General features: G+C 43.2%; 2 protein-coding genes across 8 annotated transcripts in view; one reads left to right on the top strand and one right to left on the bottom strand.

Annotated features, from left to right (window-relative positions):
- The window catches only part of CENPP (centromere protein P), a 392,292-nt gene that overhangs the window by 266,032 nt on the left and 104,560 nt on the right, over window positions 1–21,700 (top strand). The gene's annotated exons all lie outside the window — the stretch shown is intronic.
- Window positions 12,302–21,700, bottom strand: part of ECM2 (extracellular matrix protein 2) — a 51,377-nt gene continuing 41,978 nt past the window's right edge. For 3 of the 6 annotated variants that reach the window (XM_077276783.1, XM_077276784.1, XM_077276782.1), the window contains exons 9-10: window positions 14,723–15,049; window positions 12,304–12,868 (exon numbers count right to left, since the gene is read on the bottom strand). In XM_077276783.1, the coding sequence (XP_077132898.1) occupies window positions 12,700–12,868; window positions 14,723–15,049 (496 nt within the window). In that variant the 3' untranslated portion in view covers window positions 12,304–12,699. Of the gene's footprint in view, window positions 12,869–14,722; window positions 15,050–21,700 lie in introns of all 6 variants that reach the window. The other 3 variants (XM_077276785.1, XM_077276786.1, XM_077276787.1) reach the window with 2 other exon arrangements.

Genomic DNA, 21,700 nt, shown 5'->3' with positions numbered 1-21,700 from the left:
CATATCTACTTTTCATCAGCACAAATTTGAAACCAAAATTTTTTTTTTATAATAAGTTATAAGGGTTAAAATTTGACCAGTGATTTCTCATTTTTACAACACCATTTTTTTTTGTAGGGACCACATCACATTTGAAGTCACTTTCAGGGGTCTGTATGATAGAAGATACCCAAAAGTGACACCATTCTAAAAGCTGCACCCCTCAAGGTGCTCAAGACCACATTCACAGGAATTTTTGGAATGTGTAAAAAAAAATGAACATTTAACTTTTTTTTCCCAAAAAGTTTACTTCAGATCCAACATTTTTTATTTTGACAAGGGTGACAGGAAAAAATGGACCCCAAAATTTGTAGTGCAATTTCTCCTGAGTACACCGATACCCCATATGAGGGAGAAAACCACTGTTTGGGCACATGGCAGAGCTCGGAAGGGAAGAAGCGCCATTTGACTTTTTGAATGCAAAATTTGCTGCAACAGTTGGCGGACGCCATATTGCATTTGGAGAGCCTCTGATGTGCCTAAACAGTGAAAAATCCCCCACACATGACACCATTTTGGACCCCTCAGAGAACTGATCTAGATGTGTGGTGAGCACATTGAACCGAACCATAAGACTCACCCTAAATTTTCAGAAGGAAAATGGGGAAAAAAATGAATGCGTCAAATGGAGATCCGTCATACAGTCCTGAATTCAGCTTACCCTGGGGGGAGTAGCAGCGCTGGTGGAGCGCAGTCACAGGGGATGTTTGGTGGTATAGCGGTGATATGACCCAGATTGGTACGGTAGGTTCGGCAGTGCTCGGTGGTGTGGGGGCTCCGCCGGCATTTTGTGGAAGCCCAGGGTCTCCGCACATGCGTTGCTGTGATGCGGTGGTCTCCTGGAAATCCCATCCCAAGGCTGGTGCTGCAGGTTCGGCGGTGCTTGGTGGTGCAGGGACTCCGGCCTCAATGCTGTGTCCTTCAGGAAAATGGCACCAAATGTTGCCGGAGCCCCCACACCACCAAGCACTGCTGAACCTGCCGCACTGGGATGGGAGTGAGAACATCGCCCTGCAGCGTCAGACCATCGGAAGAATCGCTCGACTCCTGCTGCCACCTCGCTAATTGTAAGTACAGCACATTCCGACTATAAGACGCACCCCCGTTTTCCCCAAAAAAAATTTGGAAAAAAGTGCGTCTTATAGTCCGAAAAATACGGTAAATCTCTGAGTGACGTGATTCAGATGAAACCCCCAAGGGATCTTTTCACTATAATGATGCAGGAGAGTTACTCTAGACTCCGCCTGGCCTCTGTTTATCGGTGTCCTTCTTTTCAGAAGTGCACAAAACTCTGTCCGACAGCACTTTTATGCAATCCTAAAAAGACACACCGCCGGATCACAGGCCAGATGGTGTCCATAGTGCCTCCATTTGCCTCATTATAGGGAATCTTCGGCCAGATGTTCCATCTGAAACACGTATTTCAGAGATTTACATGGAAACCCCTGTGTAAGCGCTTGACGCAATGCGCAGGATAAATGTGCACCAAGCCTTACAGCGATATTTGAGAGGCAGTATGAAAAAATGAACTGTAGGTGAAGATTTTTTTTTTTTATGTTTTACGCCATTCCTCATGTAGTATAAGTGATTAGATTACTTTATTCTCCGGGTCGGTGCGATTACAGCAATACCAGATTTATATTGGGTTTTTATGTTTGGCTGCTGTCACACACTAAAAGACGCTTTTTATTGCAAAAAATAGTTTTTGCATCACCACATTTTGAGAGCAATAATTTTTTCCATATTTCAGGAATTTCTTTTTTTGGGGGGTTATGAGATTCCGTGTGTTTTGTTTCGGGTCAGTACAATTACAGCGATACCTCATTTATATCGTTTATTATGTTTTGCCGCTTTTATACAATAAAAACTATTTTATGGAAAAGATAATTATTTTTGCATCGCTTTATTGTGAGAGCAATAACTTTTTTATTTTTCTTCTGATGGAGCTATATGATTGCTTGTTTTTTTGCGGGACAAAGCTTTTAACCCCCTTAACGACTGCCGATATGCCATTTAACGGCAGCAGTTAAGGGTGCTTTACAGCGCTGAGAAATAAGGGTATAGCACCCCCCAGCATTGAAAAATTTCTGGGGTATCAGGCTAACGGGAGAGAACCTAGAGAATATGATCAGGGATGGTTTTTATGGTCTCCTGTAACGTGATCGCCGTTATTCACTGAGTAACGTTGATCACAAAAAAGTCTGATTTAAATTGAATTTCTCTATCCTCTGATATGATGTAACATAGAGAAAAGAAAAATGGGGTCCCCTGAGCCACCTGTTGTGAATTCTGCTCTTGGGCTCCCTCCGGTGGTTATAAGTGGTAGCGCTGCTGTCTCTGGATCACAGCAATCATAACAGGTGTGTCCACTTATTGCAATTCTGACTGGGCTATTTAGTCTTGCTTGACCCTTTAGTTAGTGCCAGTTGTCCATTGTTCCTGGAGGATTCACATCCCTGCCTGGTCTCTCCTGCTTTGCTGTTCATTTCAACAAAGATAAGTTCTGGCCTTGATTTTTTTGCAGTCCACATGCTGTGGGCCTTATTGTTCAGTTCTTTTCCATGTTTTAGTGTCTTGTCCAGCTTGGTCTGTATAAGGATTTGTTTAGCCAAGCTGGTATCTCTGGAGATGCAGATATACCCTCCATATCTTTAGTTAGATGTGGAGATTTTGTATTTTCTGTGGAGGATATTTTCTAGTGTTTTAATACTGACCGCATAGTACTCTGTCCTATCCTTTCTATTTAGCTAGAAGTGGCCTCCTTTGCTAAATTCTGATTTCAGTCTGTGTATGTTTTTTCCCTCTCCTCTCACAGTCAATATTTGTGGGGAGCTGTCTATCCTTTGGGGATTTTCTCTGAGGCAAGATAGTTTTCCCTTTTCTATCTCTAGTGGTAATTAGTCCTCCGGCTGTGTTGAGATGTCTAGGGAGTGATAGGTACATTCCACGGCTACTTCTAGTTGCGGTGTTAAGTTCAGGGTCTGCGGTCAGTACAGGTACCACCTTCTCCAGAGTACGTCTCATGCTACTCCTAGGCCACCAGATCATAACAGCCACCCCCCGATACCTCCACCATTCCTGGGCCCTCCTTCTTCGTCCTTCGCGTTATCTTCCTGGAAAAAAATGGCATGCGCAGTGCTCCCACCGAGGTCTGCCAATTGGTACCAGGGAACAATAGGAAAAAATTTTTATTGTTTCCTTTTGATCACTGTGATAGAACATATCACACTGATCAAAATAAAAACATAAATAAATCAAATCCCCTTTGTCACTCCCGTAGATAAAAATTATAATTTTTTTTTTTTTTTAATTCCATTCTTTCCAGTTTGGGTTAAGGGTTGGGGTTATTGTTAGGGTTGGAGTTGTGTTAGAGTTCGAATTAGAATTGTCTTTTTTTTTTCTTTTTTTTTTTAAAAGCCCTGCTGTGCACCCAAACAGTGGTTTTCCCCCTCAAATGGGATATCACCATACTCAGGAGAAATTGCACTACACATTTTGTGGACCCCTTAGGCTATGTGCACACGTAGGAAGGGTCCTCTGCAGCGGATTTGATAAATCTGCAGGGCATAACTGCTGCGGTTATCCCTGCAGATTTATCGCAGTTTGTCTTGCTGTTTCCGCTGCGGGTTTACTCCTGCACTTGTTTTACTATTGATGCTGCAAAGATTTAATGTTAAAAATAATTAAAAAAATGGTTATACTCACCCTCCGACGTCCCGATGTCCTCGGCGCTGCACGCGGCGGTCCGGTTCCAAAGATGCTATGCGAGAAGGACCTTCGTGACGTCACGGTCATGTGACCGCGACGTCATCGCAGGTCCTGCCCGCATGGCAACCCTGCGACCGGATGGCCGCGTGCAGCGCTGAGAGGCGGGAGGACTTCAGGGGCCATCAGAAGGTGAGTATATCATTATTTTTTATTTTAATTCTTTTTTTTTTACACAAATATGGTTCCCAGGCCCTGGAGGAGAGTCTCCTCTCCTCCACCTCGGGTACCATCCGCACATGATCCGCTTACGTCCCGCATGGTGGGCATAGCCCCATGCGGGAAGTAAGCGGATCAAGGCATTCCTATGTGTGCAGAATCGCCGCGATTCCACACAAAGAAGTGACATCCTGCGGATTGTAAACCGCTGCATTCCCGCTCGTTTTTTTGTGGTTCAAGTGTTTTTATTAAACTTTTAAACATAACAACAAACTTTATGCATTAATTTTGTATTGATATATGCTTCATCTATAGATACATATGAAGGAATATGGGGAAGGGGAGTGGTGAGATGTGCACAGCTTTTTTGGTTTCCCATAGGTTTACATTGAACTTTAAACTCATGGGAAACTGCTGCGGACCCGCAGCTGCAGAAACGCTGCGGATCCGCAGCAAAATCCGCATCGTGTGCTCATACCCTTACTCTTTCTGCCCTTCTAAAAATAAAAAAGTTTGGGTCTAAAGTAATTTTTTTGTGAAAAAAAGTTAAATGTTAATTTTTTCCTTCCACATTGCTTCAGTTCTCATGAAGCAACTGAAGGGTTAATAAACTTCTTGAATGCTTTTTTGAACACCTTGAGGGGTGCAGAGTTTAGAATGGTGTCACTTTTCGGTATTTTCTTTCATATAAGCTCCTCAAAGTCGCTTCAAATGTGATGTGCGCCCTAAAAAAATGGTTTTGTAAATGACTGCCGATTGGTAAATATTTACCGATTGGCGGTCATTTAATGCTGCAGAATTGACTGTTAAAAATTCACGGTAGGATTCTATCACCCCATTGCGATCGGTGTTAAAGGCAGCTATGTGTCCATGATGTCAGCCTCACCACTAATAGGGCATATAGACGGTTTTTGTCCTCATAAGTCAACCATTTTAATTAGAAGATAATTAATGTGCGGACATTTGAGCAATTTTAGGGTAAATTATGAGTAAAAATAGAATTGCATTAAAATTCATATTTTTATTATTAATCTTTAACATTCTCATCTGTTTCCATACTTGATCCTGCAAGATGTACAGAGACACAACAATAATTATATACCTGTTGGAGTACAATGCTTCTATTGTTTTCCAACTTCATGCAGTATGACTTTAGCTGCTATAAACCCCATGGATGTTGAGACTGAAGAGATCAATATGCAAGATTTTATGGAGAGATTGTCTTGCTGGTGTAGCCACCAATCTAGGCTCATGCAAGAAGATGATGTGCTTTGCAAATAAGCCAAATAAAAGAAAACATTTTCTTAATAACCCATTATCTACCAATGTCCTTTTTTTGGGACGCCTAATCTTTAGCTTTTAGCAACTAAGATTTTATAATTTTTATAATTAGGTCCAATTTTTGTGTTGTGTTTGTAAAATGAATGTTTTCAAAATAAGAAATCATGTCCTTGTCATTTTTAATTGAATATTGGGACGCCCTTTTCTGAAAAATCTGTACTTGAAAATTTTTTGCAAGTTATGTTTCTGATTCATTAGGACCCAAATCATTAAAAATCTGTCATTAAAACAAAATGAAAATTGCTAATTTGGCAAGTAATGGGTTAAAAGTCTTTCGAGCTGAGAAGTTTGTACATAGTTAACAAATACTGTACATTATGTTTTAAAGTGTAAAAAGAAAGCTTCTACAATAGTGGCGTTGCTGTAATATGTGTGTTCTTCAAGATGCATGCAGCACATAGCAAAAATAAATACAGAAATTTATGAGACTAATGTTACTGGAACCAGAATATGATGATATTTTCCCCTTTATAGTCCCACAATGACCAATAGCCAAGTCCTATATATACAGTGGGGCAAAAAAGTATTTAGTCAATCAGCAATAGTGCAAGTTCCACCACTTAAAAAGATGAGAGGCGTCTGTAATTTACATCATAGGTAGACCTCAACTATGGGAGACAAACTGAGAAAAAAAATCCAGAAAATCACATTGTCTGTTTTTTTATCATTTTATTTGCATATTATGGTGGAAAATAAGTATTTGGTCAGAAACAAAATTTCATCTCAATACTTTGTAATATATCCTTTGTTGGCAATGACAGAGGTCAAACGTTTTCTGTAAGTCTTCACAAGGTTGCCACACACTGTTGTTGGTATGTTGGCCCATTCCTCCATGCAGATCTCCTCTAGAACAGTGATGTTTTTGGCTTTTCGCTTGGCAACACGGACTTTCAACTCCCTCCAAAGGTTTTCTATAGGGTTGAGATCTGGAGACTGGCTAGGCCACTCCAGGACCTTGAAATGCTTCTTACGAAGCCACTCCTTCGTTGCCCTGGCGGTGTGCTTTGGATCATTGTCATGTTGAAAGACCCAGCCACGTTTCATCTTCAATGCCCTTGCTGATGGAAGGAGGTTTGCACTCAAAATCTCACGATACATGGCCCCATTCATTCTTTCATGTACCCGGATCAGTCGTCCTGGCCCCTTTGCAGAGAAACAGCCCCAAAGCATGATGTTTCCACCACCATGCTTTACAGTAGGTATGGTGTTTGATGGATGCAACTCAGTATTCTTTTTCCTCCAAACACGACAAGTTGTGTTTCTACCAAACAGTTCCAGTTTGGTTTCATCAGACCATAGGACATTCTCCCAAAACTCCTCTGGATCATCCAAATGCTCTCTAGCAAACTTCAGACGGGCCCGGACATGTACTGGCTTAAGCAGTGGGACACTGTTGTGAACTCCGTTTTCAGGCTCCCACTTGTGGTCACAGATGGTATTGTGTGACTTCGGTTTTTTGGCTCCCCCTGGTGGTTTGGTTTATTATCCTGCGGGTCTGCTGGATCAGCTGCCTCGTTATTCACCTGGGAGGCTCCTATTTAGCTCTGCTTCACTTCCACTTGTTGCCGGCTGTCAATGTATTCAGTGCTATTCTGATTACTCCTGATTATCTCGTTTTCTGCCTCTTCAGGATAAGCTAAGTTCTGTTTGAATATTTTTTGCTCATCTGCCTGCAATATGATTTCTGTGTATGATGAGTCTAGTCCAGCTTGCTAACATGTGATTTCTTTTTGCTGGTAAGCTCTGGGGTACGGAGTTGCTTCCCCCGCACCGTTAGTTGGTGCGGGGGCTCGAGCAATCTCTGCGTGGATATTTTGAATAGGGTTTTTTATTGACCGCACAGTTTCCTTCCTATTTTCTGCTATCTAGTATTAGCGGGCCTCATTTGCTAAATCTGATTTCATCTCTGCGTTTGTGCTTTCCCCTTAACTCACCGTTAATATTTGTGGGGGGCTATTCTATATCTTTGGGGTCTTCCACTGAGGCAAGTGAGGACTTACTTTCCCTCCAGGAATAGTCAGTTTCTCAGGCCGTGACGAGACGTCTAGGATTTTTAGGTAACGTTCCACGGCTGCCTATAGTTGTTTGCGGATAGGATCAGGTTGCGGTCAATCTAGTTACCACTTCCCCAGAGCTAGTAGTCTGTTCAGTTACTTAGCTAGTCCGACCTGCGATCCTTGCCACTAGGATCATAACAGTACAGCCGGCGTATAAAGTGTTAATTGCATGGCAGAAGCAGGAGAAAAGAAGCTTGGAGATATTTTTTTTTTTTTTTGCTGCCGTGTGTCTAGCTGCTGTGTGTCTGGCTTCTCTCCTCCTCTTAATCTTGGTGTGGCTCTGAGTTCAGCTGCTGATATGGATGTCCAGAGTTTAGCCTCCAGTGTGGATCATCTTGCTGCAAGGGTACAAAGTATTCAGGATTTGTTGTGCACAGTCCTATGTCAGAGCCTTTAAAATTCCCTATTCCACTAAGGGGAATTGATGCTACACCATTGGCTACGAATAAACCTCAGTACTGGACACAAGTGACCATGTGCATGACTCCTGTTCATCAGGAGGTGATTCGCTTTCTTGTATTGCATAATTTGCATGATGTTGTCGTGTTGGGCCTGCCATGGTTGCAGTCTCATAATCCAGTCCTGGATTGGAAAGCAATGTCTGTGTCAAGTTGGGGTTGTCAGGGAATTCATGGCGACGCTCCTGTGGTGTCAATTGCTTCATCCACTCCTTCTGAGGTCCCTGCGTTTTTGTCAGATTACCAGGATGTATTTGATGAGCCCAAACTCAGTTCTCTACCTCCTCATAGGGACTGTGATTGTGCTATAAATTTGATTCCTGGTAGTAAGTTTCCTAAGGGACGACTTTTCAATTTGTCAGTGCCGGAGCATGCTGCTATGCGGAGTTATATAAAGGAGTCTTTGGAGAAAGGACTTATTCGCCCCTCCTCCTCCCCTCTTGGTGCAGGGTTCTTTTTTGTGGCTAAGAAGGATGGTTCCTTGAGACCTTGTATTGATTATCGCCTTCTAAACAAAATCACGGTCAAATTTCAGTATCCTTTGCCATTGTTATGTGATCTGTTTGCTCGCATTAGGGGGTCTAGTTGGTTCACCAAGATAGATCTTCGTGGTGCGTATAACCTTGTGCGTATTAAGCAGGGTGATGAATGGAAAACTGCATTTAATACGCCCGAAGGCCATTTTGAGTACTTGGTGATGCCTTTTGGACTTTCTAACGCTCCTTCTGTCTTTCAGTCCTTTATGCACGACATCTTCCGCGAATATCTGGATAAATTTATGATTGTGTATCTGGATGATATTCTGGTTTTTTCGGATGATTGGGAGTCCCATGTTAAGCATGTCAGGATGGTGTTTCAGGTCCTGCGTGCCAATGCTTTATTTGTGAAGGGCTCAAAATGTCTTTTTGGAGTCCAGAAGGTCTCTTTTTTGGGTTTCATTTTTTCTCCTTCTGCTATTGAGATGGACCCAGTCAAGGTTCAGGCTATTCATGACTGGACTCAGCCTACATCTGTTAAGAGTCTTCAGAAGTTCTTGAGTTTTGCTAATTTTTACCATCGCTTCATCGCTAATTTTTCTGGTGTTGTTAAGCCATTGACGGATTTGACCAAGAAGGGTTCTGATGTTACTAATTGGTCTCCTGCGGCTGTGGAGGCCTTTCGGAAGCTGAAGCGCCGGTTTTCTTCGGCTCCGGTCTTATGTCAGCCAGACGTCTCCCTTCCTTTCCAGGTCGAGGTTGATGCTTCTGAGATTGGAGCGGGGGCTGTTTTGTCGCAGAGAAGCTCTGATGGCTCTGTGATGAAGCCATGTGCTTTCTTTTCAAGAAAGTTTTTGCCTGCCGAGCGGAATTATGATGTTGGTAATCGGGAGTTGTTGGCTATGAAGTGGGCATTTGAGGAGTGGCGACATTGGCTCGAGGGAGCTAAGCATCGTGTGGTGGTCTTGACTGATCACAAGAATTTGATTTATCTCGAGTCGGCCAAGCGGCTGAATCCTAGACAGGCTCGTTGGTCATTGTTTTTCTCTCGTTTTGATTTCGTGGTCTCATACCTGCCTGGTTCGAAGAATGTGAAGGCTGATGCTCTTTCTAGGAGTTTTGTGCCTGACTCTCCTGGTGATTCAGAGCCAGCTGGTATCCTCAGAGAAGGGGTGATTTTGTCTGCCATCTCCCCAGATTTGCGACGAGTGCTGCAGGAGTTTCAGGTGGATAGACCTGACCGTTGTCCACCGGAGAGACTGTTTGTCCCGGATAGATGGACCAGCAGAGTTATTTCCGAGGTTCATTCTTCGGTGTTGGCAGGCCATCCTGGGATTTTTGGTACCAGAGATTTGGTGGCTAGGTCCTTCTGGTGGCCTTCTTTGTCGCGGGATGTGCGTTCCTTTGTGCAGTGGAATTTGTGCTCGGGCTAAGCCTTGCTGTTCTCGTGCCAGTGGCTTGTTGTTGCCTTTGTCTGTCCCCCCGAAGAGGCCTTGGACGCACATTTCCATGGATTTTATTTCAGATCTCCCTGTCTCTCAGAGAATATCGGTCATTTGGGTGGTGTGTGATCATTTTTCTAAAATGGTCCATTTGGTGCCCTTGCCTAAGTTGCCTTCCTCCTCCGAGTTGGTTCCTCTGTTTTTTCAAAATGTGGTTCGTTTGCACGGGATCCCTGAAAATATTGTTTCCGACACAGGATCCCAGTTTGTGTCTAGATTTTGGCGGACCTTTTGTGCTAAGATGGGCATTAATTTGTCTTTTTCGTCGGCCTTCCATCCTCAGACGAATGGCCAAACCGAGCGCACTAATCAGACTTTGGAAACCTATTTAATATGTTTTGTTTCTGCTGATCAGGACGACTGGGTGACTTTTTTGCCATTGGCCGAGTTTGCCCTTAATAATCGGGCTAGTTCTGCTACTTTGGTTTCGCCTTTTTTTTGTAATTCAAGGTTTCATCCTCGTTTTTCCTCGGGTCAGGTGGAGTCTTCTGACTGTCCTGGAGTGGATGTTGTGGTGGATAGGTTGCATCAGATTTGGAATCATGTGGTGGACAATTTGAAGCTGTCACAAGAGAAGGCTCAGCGCTTTGCCAACCGCCGTCGCTGTGTGGGTCCCCGACTTCGTGTTGGGGATTTGGTGTGGTTGTCTTCTCGCTTTGTTCCTATGAAGGTCTCCTCTCCTAAGTTTAAGCCTCGGTTTATCGGTCCTTATAAGATTTTGGAAGTCCTTAACCCTGTGTCATTTCGTTTGGACCTCCCAGCATCGTTTGCTATTCATAATGTGTTCCATCGGTCGTTGTTGCGGAGGTATGTGGTGCCTGTGGTTCCTTCGGTTGAGCCTCCTGCCCCTGTGCTGGTTGAGGGAGAATTGGAATACGTGGTGGAGAAGATCTTGGATTCTCGTATTTCTAGACGGAGGCTTCAGTATTTGGTTAAGTGGAAGGGCTATGGTCAGGAGGATAATTCCTGGGTTGTCGCCTCTGATGTTCATGCGGCCGATTTGGTTCGTGCCTTCCATGTGGCTCACCCTGATCGCCCTGGGGGTTTTGATGAGGGTTCGGTGACCCCTCCTTAAGGGGGGGGTACTGTTGTGAACTCCGTTTTCAGGCTCCCTCTTGTGGTCACAGATGGTATTGTGTGACTTTGTTTTTTTGGCTCCCCCTGGTGGTTTGGTTTATTATCCTGCGGGTCTGCTGGATCAGCTGCCTCGTTATTCACCAGGGAGGCTCCTATTTAGCTCTGCTTCACTTCCACTTGTTGCCGGCTGTCAATGTATTCAGTGCTATTCTGATTACTCCTGATTATCTCGTTTTCTGCCTCTTCAGGATAAGCGAAGTTCTGTTTGAATATTTTTTGCTCATCTGCCTGCAATATGATTTCTGTGTATGATGAGTCTAGTCCAGCTTGCTAACATGTGATTTCTTTTTGCTGGTAAGCTCTGGGGTACGGAGTTGCTTCCCCCGCACCGTTAGTTGGTGCGGGGGCTCGAGCAATCTCTGCGTGGATATTTTGAATAGGGTTTTTTATTGACCGCACAGTTTCCTTCCTATTTTCTGCTATCTAGTATTAGCGGGCCTCATTTGCTAAATCTGATTTCATCTCTGCGTTTGTGCTTTCCCCTTAACTCACCGTTAATATTTGTGGGGGGCTATTCTATATCTTTGGGGTCTTCCACTGAGGCAAGTGAGGACTTACTTTCCCTCCAGGAATAGTCAGTTTCTCAGGCCGTGACGAGACGTCTAGGATTTTTAGGTAACGTTCCACGGCTGCCTATAGTTGTTTGCGGATAGGATCAGGTTGCGGTCAATCTAGTTACCACTTCCCCAGAGCTAGTAGTCTGTTCAGTTACTTAGCTAGTCCGACCTGCGATCCTTGCCACTAGGATCATAACAGGACACGTCTGGCACTGCAGGATCTGAGTCCATGGTGGCGTAGTGTGTTACTTATGGTAGGCCTTGTTACATTGATCCCAGCTCTCTGCAGTTCATTCACTAGGTCCCCCCGCGTGGTTCTGGGATTTTTGCTCACCGTTCTTGTGATCATTCTGACCCCACGGGGTGGGATTTTGCGTGGAGCCCCAGATCGAGGGAGATTATCAGTGGTCTTGAATGTCTTCCATTTTCTAATTATTGCTCCCACTGTTGATTTCTTCACTCCAAACTGGTTGGCTATTGCAGATTCAGTCTTCCCAGCCTGGTGCAGGGCTACAATTTTGTTTCTGGTGTCCTTTGACAGCTCTTTGGTCTTCACCATAGTGGAGTTTGGAGTCAGACTGTTTGAGGGTGTGCACAGGTGTCTTTTTATACTGATAACAAGTTTAAACAGGTGCCATTACTACAGGTAATGAGTGGAGGAAAGAGGAGACTCTTAAAGAAGAAGTTACAGGTCTGTGAGAGCCAGAAATCTTGATTGTTTGTTTCTGACCAAATACTTATTTTCCACCAGAATATGCAAATAAAATGATAAAAAAACAGACAATGTGATTTTCTGGATTTTTATTTCTCAGTTTGTCTCCCATAGTTGAGGTCTACCTATGATGTAAATTACAGACGCCTCTCATCTTTTTAAGTGGTGGAACTTGCACTATTGCTGACTGACTAAATACTATTTTGCCCCACTGTAATAATCGTAGGTTTGGAATGTGACCATTTGGAGATTGTCTTTCTGTAGTCCAGGAAAGGAAAGCTGTTGTACTACTTTGAGGACAATATTCTGATTAGTTCTGCAGAACTAATTTGACATAAAAGTAATATATGTCATTTTAGAATTGCTACGAATAGAAGACAAATATCTGTCATTTGTATTTTCCTGAACATTGCTGTGTTCTTGGAGGCCAGTCCTGCTTACAGACTATGTACTCTGAGATAAATAAGGTTGCAAAGGATTCCTCCAGGAAAATCTGTTACTTGACCTTCTGAGGTTTTAGAATAATGCTGGAATAGGAGCGAATGCAGGAGAACGCGTAGGGAGAGATTTCTCTCGTATTGATGTGATTATTTTCCAGGTGAAGATATTCTATGTTCGAGTCCCCTTCATCTTCTGCACTGCAGATGCAATTTGGAGACACGGTCCTACACAAAAATACCATAAATCAGGTGTTTTAACACTTTTTGGTTTCCTATATAAAGCTATTTGAATCATAAAAACAGAAATAAAAAAAAAAAAGAAACCTTAACTTAAAACTAAAATAACAGCATTTCCAGATCTAACACACGACAGGCGCCAAGAGTATTTGACGGACCTCACTGACTTTAAATAACACTTAAATAGCACTTACATGTTATGTTCACATGGCCGTTACATGTCAAATAAATGGCTTGAAAAAGTAATGCCGGACACAGTTGCTGTGTATTCCTTTTTTTTTTTTTTTTTTAAATAAAGGAACATGGCGGCTCATTCATGCTTCATAAACCACAGGCATCATGAATCAGAGCCTGACTGCACGATAACTTTTTATCTGAAACATAATTATATGTTTATCTTGTATTTTTATCTGATTTCATTGATTTATTGAGTCATTTTGTTTTTCAATTCATTTGATTGATTTTATTGACTGATTTTTATTTGATTTATTGATTTATATTATATAATGTATTTTCATCTGAAACACTTTGGTGTTTCAGAGAAAGAGAAAATATAGTGTGAAGACGGGACAAGTCTGGTGCCCTCACCCCCCAGCCTCCTTCTCCCGTACTGCTCCAGGTGATAAACTGCACTGTCCCTGCATTGCTACAGATGATTGAGAGGTCTCTCCCATTTCTGCACATAAAGAGTGACCTGTCAATCACCTATAGCGATGCGGGAAGAAGCTGACCGGGGACAGCGCCAGACTAGTCTGTTCTTTGGCTATGATTCCCAGCCCGGTCGTCAAACTATATTTGCAGTTGTACAGCCAGGCTCTGATTCCTGCTGCCCATAGTTTGGCATGTAATACATACAAATTTTGTTGCAGTCCAGATCTCCAGACTGCAACGTATGCACCCTGCTTTACCAAGCAACAAGTTTTTCTTTTTGTTTGTTCTTTGTTTTCAGAAAAATGGGGGTACATTTTTAAAATTACACATAGTGTAATTGAAAACCATGTTCCCTTTTCAAGTCCTAACAATGTCTAGTGTGAATTAATGAAAGCTGACATTCTGTATGCCAGTCTTGGTCCAGAGTCTGCTGGAGTGAAATGTGCCAAATTCATTAAAGGGGCTTTGGCAAGATATATCTTCAGCAGTGAAAACACTTCTCTGCCTCCAGGCCTCCTCCTGTTCCAAGGGCAGAGTAGAGTACTCCTAAACACTGACTGTTTGGACCAGCAACATTTTTGCGCCGCTGTTCTGAGTTGAGAGCTCTCCCCATCTGCTTACAGAGGTAATGTCGTCTCTGCAACATGGCAGAAGTAAAGTAGGTCTGCAGCTGGCCAGAGCTGTGATCCTGCTTGCACTATGCACTCTTTGCCAAGGTAACTGGCCACTCTGAGACAGCATGGTGGTCGGTAACCTAGGCAACGAGCTGTATACTATAAAATTAAAAATCCCTCTGTTAATATGAATAGAGAGGATTTTTGCCAAGGATAAGCACTTTACAATTTTGCCATCTGAACTTGAGACTGTCCTTTTAAGAGGCGTCTACCTCTTAAGCATCAGATATTATACTGCATTAATACATTTTCTTTTATAGTGCACATTGTATTGAATCCTAGCACTAGACCATGTCATTACCACAAAGCTCTATCAACTTTTCAGAAATGTTATGGATCTGGCGTAAAAATAACACATTTTTTGTGCAACTACATATTGTAAAAATGTACTGCTTTTTAACAAGAGTTTTCCCATTTACAATGCGTGATGAAGCAGCCCCATAGTGTTGTGGTTACGTTTGTATTCTATGTTACAGAATGCGTTGTAATTGTAGATTTTATATGGCTTTGTACTTACTTAATCTTATTGTTGTTCAGCCTCAGTATGTGCAGATCTTTCATATCTTCCATTCCAACTGGCACAGTAGTTAGCTCATTATAATCCATAAATACTTCTCTTAATGAGTGATATGCCCCATGAAATGACGTTGGGTCTACCCCATTATTGTCGAGTTTGTTGAAAGAAAGGTAGAGATATTCCAGCCCTGGATTTAAATGTGCGAACACATAACCTGGAATCCTTTCAATTTGGTTGCCTACGAGTACAAGGTGCAGTAAAGATTTGGGCAGATAGGATGGTACTTGGTAAAACTGGTTATAGGATAGATCTATTGACTCCAGGTTCCTTTGGAAGAAAAACAAAAAGAAGACAATTAGAAAATGAGCATAACAAACGTGCAAAAAATGTTGATTATGTTGTTCCAAATACTGTTCTGAATTGTACATTTTTGTAAAAAAAAACCTATTTGTACTAAGTTGAGTGGAACTTTCAGAGAATGTCATTATCAGCAATGCTCTCAAATACTGACAGAATGGCTCCTTCTTTAAGGGCTGTGTTCACATAATGTGTGCCCTTACGTTAAGTTGCTCCATAGGTGATCTGAACACAAGCAAAACGAGATTTGGGCTCCATGCGCCGATCGGGCCATTGACCATAATGATGCATACAGAGTCAGGGTGTTCTGTCTTGCATCATTTTCGGCCATATACACCTAGTTGAGGTGGGCAGCCAGACATAATCGCCAGAACTTATTCTGCTGAAAATGATGCACCATGCATCATTATATAGTCCGTGACCCCATCAGCACCTATATCCGAATCCCTTTCTTGTGGGAATTCAGGCATAAGCCCCAACTGAGCCACTAAATGTAGGGGCAAATGTGATGTGAGCCCAGCCTAATTTATACCAATCTGCAGTAATAAATAGGGTTCTGAAAATTCTCACCATTGCTTTGTGGGCAATGTGGTTGACACTGTTGGGCGAATCCTATTTTTGCTACTGAAATTGGGACAGTGGACTTTATAAGTAATGTGGCCGGCACTGATGCTATTAAATGGCAGCATGGGAAATTCAGTCGGCCCACCATCAGTCTATAGAATGTATTATAGAACCGTGACGTACAAAATACAATCTATTACCAAACTAATGCTTATGTAGTTGCTTCATTTCAATATTTCACCATCAGTTTGTCATTACTGATTAAACCTATTAATTACTTTTGGTCTCTGTTAAATCATTCTTATTAGGTTTCTCTTGTAGCTATCAAAATTTTGCAAATACACCCCCCCTCTCAAATTCCAATTTAAAAGTTCATAAATATATATATATATATATATATATATATATATATATATATATATATATATATATATATATATATATTTTTTTTTAAGTAAGGTAATGTGCCTTTTGAGTTGCAAATTTCTTGTACCACCAAATAATAGTTCACTCCTGTTTTATATTTGAACACCTCTTTATTTTCCAAATTATGACAACTAAAAGCAGGGGGAAAACCTAGACTACAGGATTATTTTTTATTTTTGTAGAGTATTGTTTACTGCTGGCAATTCACAACTAAAAGCAGGATTTTTCCAATACGGCTTTCATATGTTCAAGCTTCTTACTTGCTGATACTATTAACCCCTTCCCGACCCATGACGCCTATGTGGCGTCATGGAATGATCGCATCCCTGCAGATCGGGTGAAAGGGTTAACCTCTATTTTACCCGATCTGCAGGGAGAGGGGGAGTTGTACTTCAGCCTAGGGGGGGTGGCTTTGCCCCCACGTGGCTACGATCGCTCTGATTGGCTGTTGAAAGTGCAACAGCCAATCAGAGCAATTTGCAATATTTCACCTATGAAAATGGTGAAATATTGCAATCCAGCCATGGCCGATGCTGCAATAGCATCTGCCATGGCTGGAAATCATGTTCTGGCCCCCCCCCCACCGCCCCCGATCTCCTCCCCAGTCCTCCGTTCTGTCCGGTACCCCCCTCCGTCCCCCTGTTCGCTCCCCCGTGCTCCTGTCCGCTCCCCCTGTCCTCCGATCCCCCCCCTGTGCTCCGATCCACCCCCCCACCACCCCCTCATACTTACCGAGCCTCCCGAAGTCGGTCCGTCTTCTCCCTGGGCGCCGCCATCTTCCAAGATGGCGGGCGCATGCTCAGTGCGCCCGCCGAATCTGCCGGCTGGCTGATTCATTACAGGTACATTTTGATCGCTGTGGTAGGTTCTACCACAGCGATCAAAATAAAAAAATAATAAATAAACCCCCCCCCTTTATCACCCCCATAGGTAGGGACAATAATAAAATAAAGAAAATATTTTTTTTCTTTTTCCACTAGGGTTAGGGTTAGAACTAGGGTTAGAACTAGGGGTAGGGTTAGGGGTAGGGTTAGGGTTACGGGTAGGGTTAGGGTTAGGGGTAGGGTTATGGCATATGCACACAGAGCGGATCGGCCACGGATCCGCAGCAGATCGGCCGCGGATCCGCAGTGGATCGGCCGCGCATCCGCAGCGGATCGGCCGCGGATCGGCCGATCCGCTGCGGATCGGGCGCGGATCCGCAGCGGATCGGCCACGGATCCGCAGCGGATCGGCCGCGGATCCGCAGCGGATCGGCCGCGGATCCGCAGCGGATTGGCAGCGGATCGGCCGCGGATTGGCCGCGGATCCGCAGCGGATTGGCCGCGGATCCGCAGCGGATTGGCCGCTGCGAATTCGTAGCAGTTTTACATCAGGTTTACAGTACCATGTACACCTAAGGAAAACCAAATCCGCTGTGCCCATGGTGCGGAAAATTCCGTGCAGAAACGCTGCATTGTATTTTCCGCAGCATGTCAATTCTTTGTGCGGATTCCGCAGCGTTTTACACCTGTTCCTCAATAGGAATCCGCAGGTGAAATCCGCACAAAAAAACACTGGAAATCTGCTGTAAATCCACAGGCAAAACGCAGTGCCTTTTACCTGCAGATTTTTCAAAAATCGTGCGGAAAAATCTCACACGAATCCGCAACGTGGGCACATAGCCTTAGGGTTAGGGTTGGAATTAGAGTTAGGGTTGGAATTAGGGCTAGGGTTTGAAATAGGGTTAAGATTAGGCTTGTGGTTAGGGTTACGGATAGGTTTAGGGGTGTGTTGGGGTTACAGTTGTGGTTAGGGTTGGGATTAGGGTTACGGTTGGGATTAGGGTTAGGATTAGGGTTGGAATTAGGGTTACGGTTGTGTTGCGGTTAGGGTTGTGGTTAGGGGTGTGTTGGGGTTAGGGTTGTGATTAGGGTTATGGATACAGTTGGGATTAGGATTAGGGGTGTGTTGGGGTTAGTGTTGAAGTTAGAATTGAGGGGTTTCCACTGTTTAGGCACATCAGGGGTCTCCAAACGCAACATGGCGCCACCATTGATTCCAGCCAATCTTGCGTTCAAAAAGTCAAATGGTGCTCCCGCCCTTCCAAGCCCCGACGTGCGCCCAAACAGTGGTTTACCCCCACATTTGGGGTACCAGCGTACTCAGGACAAACTGGGCAACAACTGTTGGGGTCCAATTTCTCCTGTTACCCTTGCAAAAATAAAAAATTACTTGCTAAAACATAATTTTTGAGGAAAGAACAATTATTTTTTATTTTCACGGCTCTGCGTTATAAACTTCTGTGAAGCACTTGGGGGTTGAAAGTGCTCACCACACATCTAGATAAGTTCCTTCGGGGGTCTAGTTTCCAAAATGGGGTCACTTGTGGGGTGTTTCTACTGTTTAGGCACATCAGGGGCTCTGCAAATGCATTGTGACGCCCGCAGACCATTCCATCAAAGTCTGCATTTCAAATGTCACTACTTCCCTTCCGAGCCCTGACGTGTGCCCAAACAGTGGTTTACCCCCACATATGGGGTATCAGCGTACTCACAACAAACTGGGCAACAAATATTGGGGTCCAAATTCTCCTGTTACCCTTGTGAAAATAAAAAATTGCTTGCTAAAACATCTTTTTTGAGGAAAGAAAAATGATTTTTTATTTTCACGGCTCTGCGTTGTAAACTTCTGTGAAGCACTTGGGGGTTGAACGTGCTCACCACACATCTAGATAAGTTCCTTGGGGGGTCTAGTTTCCAAAATGGGGTCACTTGTGGGGGGTTTCTACTGTTTAGGCATATCAGGGGCTCTGCAAACGTAACATGATGCCCGCAGACCATTCCATCAAAGTCTGCATTCCAAAACGTCACTACTTCCCTTCCGAGCCCCGGCATGTGCCCAAACAGTGGTTTACCCCCACATATGGGGTATCAGCGTACTCAGGAGAAACTGGACAACAACTTTTGGGGTCCAATTTCTCCTGTTACTCTTGCAAAAATAAAAAATTCTGGGCTAAAAAAATATTTTTGAGGAAAGGAAACACATTTTTTATTTTCACGGCTCTGCGTTATAAACTTCTGTGAAGCACTTGGGGGTTCAAAGTGCTCACTACACATCTAGATAAGTTCCCTTGGGGGTCTAGTTTCCAAAATGGAGTAAATTGTGGGGAGTTCCTACTGTTTAGGCACATCAGGGGCTCTGCAAACGCAACCTGACGCCCGCAGAGCATTCCATCAAAGTCTGCATTTCAAAACGTCACTACTTCCCTTCCGAACCCCGACGTGTGCCAAAACAGTGGTTTACCCCCACATATGGGGTATCATCGTACTCAGGAGAAACTGGACAACAACTTTTGGGGTCCAATTTCTCCTATTACCCTTGGGAAAATAAAAAATTGTGGGCTAAAAAATCATTTTTGAGAAAAGAAAAATTATTTTTTATTTTCATGGCTCTGCGTTATAAACTTCTGTGAAGCACTTGGGGGTTCAAAGTGCTCACCACACATCTAGATTAGTTCCTTGGGAGGTCTAGTTTCCAAAATGTGGTCACTTGTGCGGGAGCTCCAATGTTTAGGCACACAGGGGCTCTCCAAACGCGACATGGTGTCCGCTAATGATTGGAGCTAATTTTCCATTCAAAAAGCCAAATGGCGTGCCTTCCCTTCCGAGCCCTGCCGTGCGCCCAAACAGTGGTTTACCCCCACATATGGGTTATCATCGTACTCAGGACAAACTGGACAACAACATTTGGGGTCCAATTTCTCCTATTACCCTTGGGAAAATAAAAAATTCTGGGCTAAAAATCATTTTTGAGGAAAGAAAAATTATTTTTTTATTTTCACGGCTCTGCGTTATAAATTTCTGTGAAGCACCTGGGGGTTATAAGTGCTCACTATGCATCTAGATAAGTTCCTTGGGGGGTCTAGTTTCCAAAATGGGGTCACTTGTAGGGGAGCTCCAATGTTTAGGCACACAGGGGCTCTCCAAATGCGACATGGTGTCCGCTAACGATTGGAGCTAATTTTCCATTCAAAAAGTCAAATGGCACGCCTCCCCTTCCGAGCCTTGCCGTGCACCCAAACAGTGGTTTACCCCCACATATGAGGTATCGGCATACTCAGGAGAAATTGCCCAACAAATTTTAGGATCCATTTTATCCTGTTGCCCATGTGAAAATGAAAGAATTGAGGCTAAAAGATATTTTGTGTGAAAAAAAAGTACTTTTTCATTTTTGCGGATCAATTTGTGAAGCACCTGGGGGTTTAAAGTGCTCACTATGCCTCTAGATGAGTTCCTTGGGGGGTCTAGTTTCCAAAATGGGGTCACTTGTGGAGGAGCTCCAATGTTTAGGCACACAGGGGCTTTCCAAACGCGACATGGTGTCCGCTAACGATGGAGATAATTTTTCATTCAAAAAGTCAAATGGCGCTCCTTCCCTTCCGAGCCTTACCATGTGCCCAAACAGTGGTTTACCCCCACATGTGAGGTATCGGTGTACTCAGGAGAAATTGCCCAACAAAATTTAGGATCCATTTTATCCTGTTGCCCATGTGAAAATGAAAAAATTGAGGCTAAAATAATTTTTTTGTGAAAAAAAAGTACTTTTTCATTTTTACGGATCAATTTGTGAAGCACCTGGGGGTTTAAAGTGCTCACTATGCTTCTAGATAAGTTCCTTGGGGGGTCTAGTTTCCAAAATGTGGTCACTTGTGGGGGAGCTCCAATGTTTAGGCACACGGGGGCTCTCCAAACGCGACATGGTGTCCGCTAAAGATTGGAGCCAATTTTTCATTCAAAAAGTCAAATGGCGCTCCTTCCCTTCCGAGCCCTGCCGTGCGCCCAAACAGTGGTTTACCCCCACATATGAGATACCAGCGTACTCAGGACAAATTGGACAACAACGTTCGTGGTCCAGTTTCTCCTTTTACCCTTGGGAAAATAAAAAATTGTTGCTAAAAGATCATTTTTGTGACTAAAAAGTTAAATGTTCATTTTTTACTTCCATGTTGCTTCTGCTGCTGTGAAACACCTGAAGGGTTAATAAACTTCTTGAATGTGGTTTTGAGCACCTTGAGGGGTGCAGTTTTTAGAATGGTGTCACTTTTGGGTATTTTCAGCCATATAGAACCCTCAAACTGACTTCAAATGTGAGGTGGTCCCTAAAAAAAATGGTTTTGTAAATTTTGTTGTAAAAATGAGAAATCACTGGTCAAATTTTAACCCTTATAACTTCCTAGCAAAAAAAAAATGTGTTTACAAAATTGTGCTGATGTAAAGTAGACATGTGGGAAATGTTATTTATTAACTATTTTGTGTCACATAACTTTTTGGTTTAACAGAATAAAAATTCAAAATGTGAAAATTGCGAAATTTTCAAAATTTTTGCCAAATTTCCGTTTTTTTCACAAATAAACTCAGAAATTATCGACCTAAATTTACCACTAACATGAAGCCCAATATGTCATGAAAAAACAATCTCAGAATCGCTAGGATCCGTTGAAGCGTTCCTGAGTTATTACCTCATAAAGGGACACTGGTCAGAATTGCAAAAAACGGCAAGGTCATGAAGGGGTTAAACTATCCCACATAATGTTGTAAAACTTTGATGGTAGAGTCAAAGAAGCTGTTTCCGTACCATAAAGAATGTTGG

Source organism: Ranitomeya variabilis, chromosome 8, assembly GCF_051348905.1.
Source record: "Ranitomeya variabilis isolate aRanVar5 chromosome 8, aRanVar5.hap1, whole genome shotgun sequence".
NCBI classification, from domain to species: Eukaryota; Metazoa; Chordata; class Amphibia; order Anura; family Dendrobatidae; genus Ranitomeya; species Ranitomeya variabilis.
The sequence above is the reverse complement of the archived record's forward strand: the minus strand, read 5'-3'. Positions and strand labels throughout refer to the sequence as shown.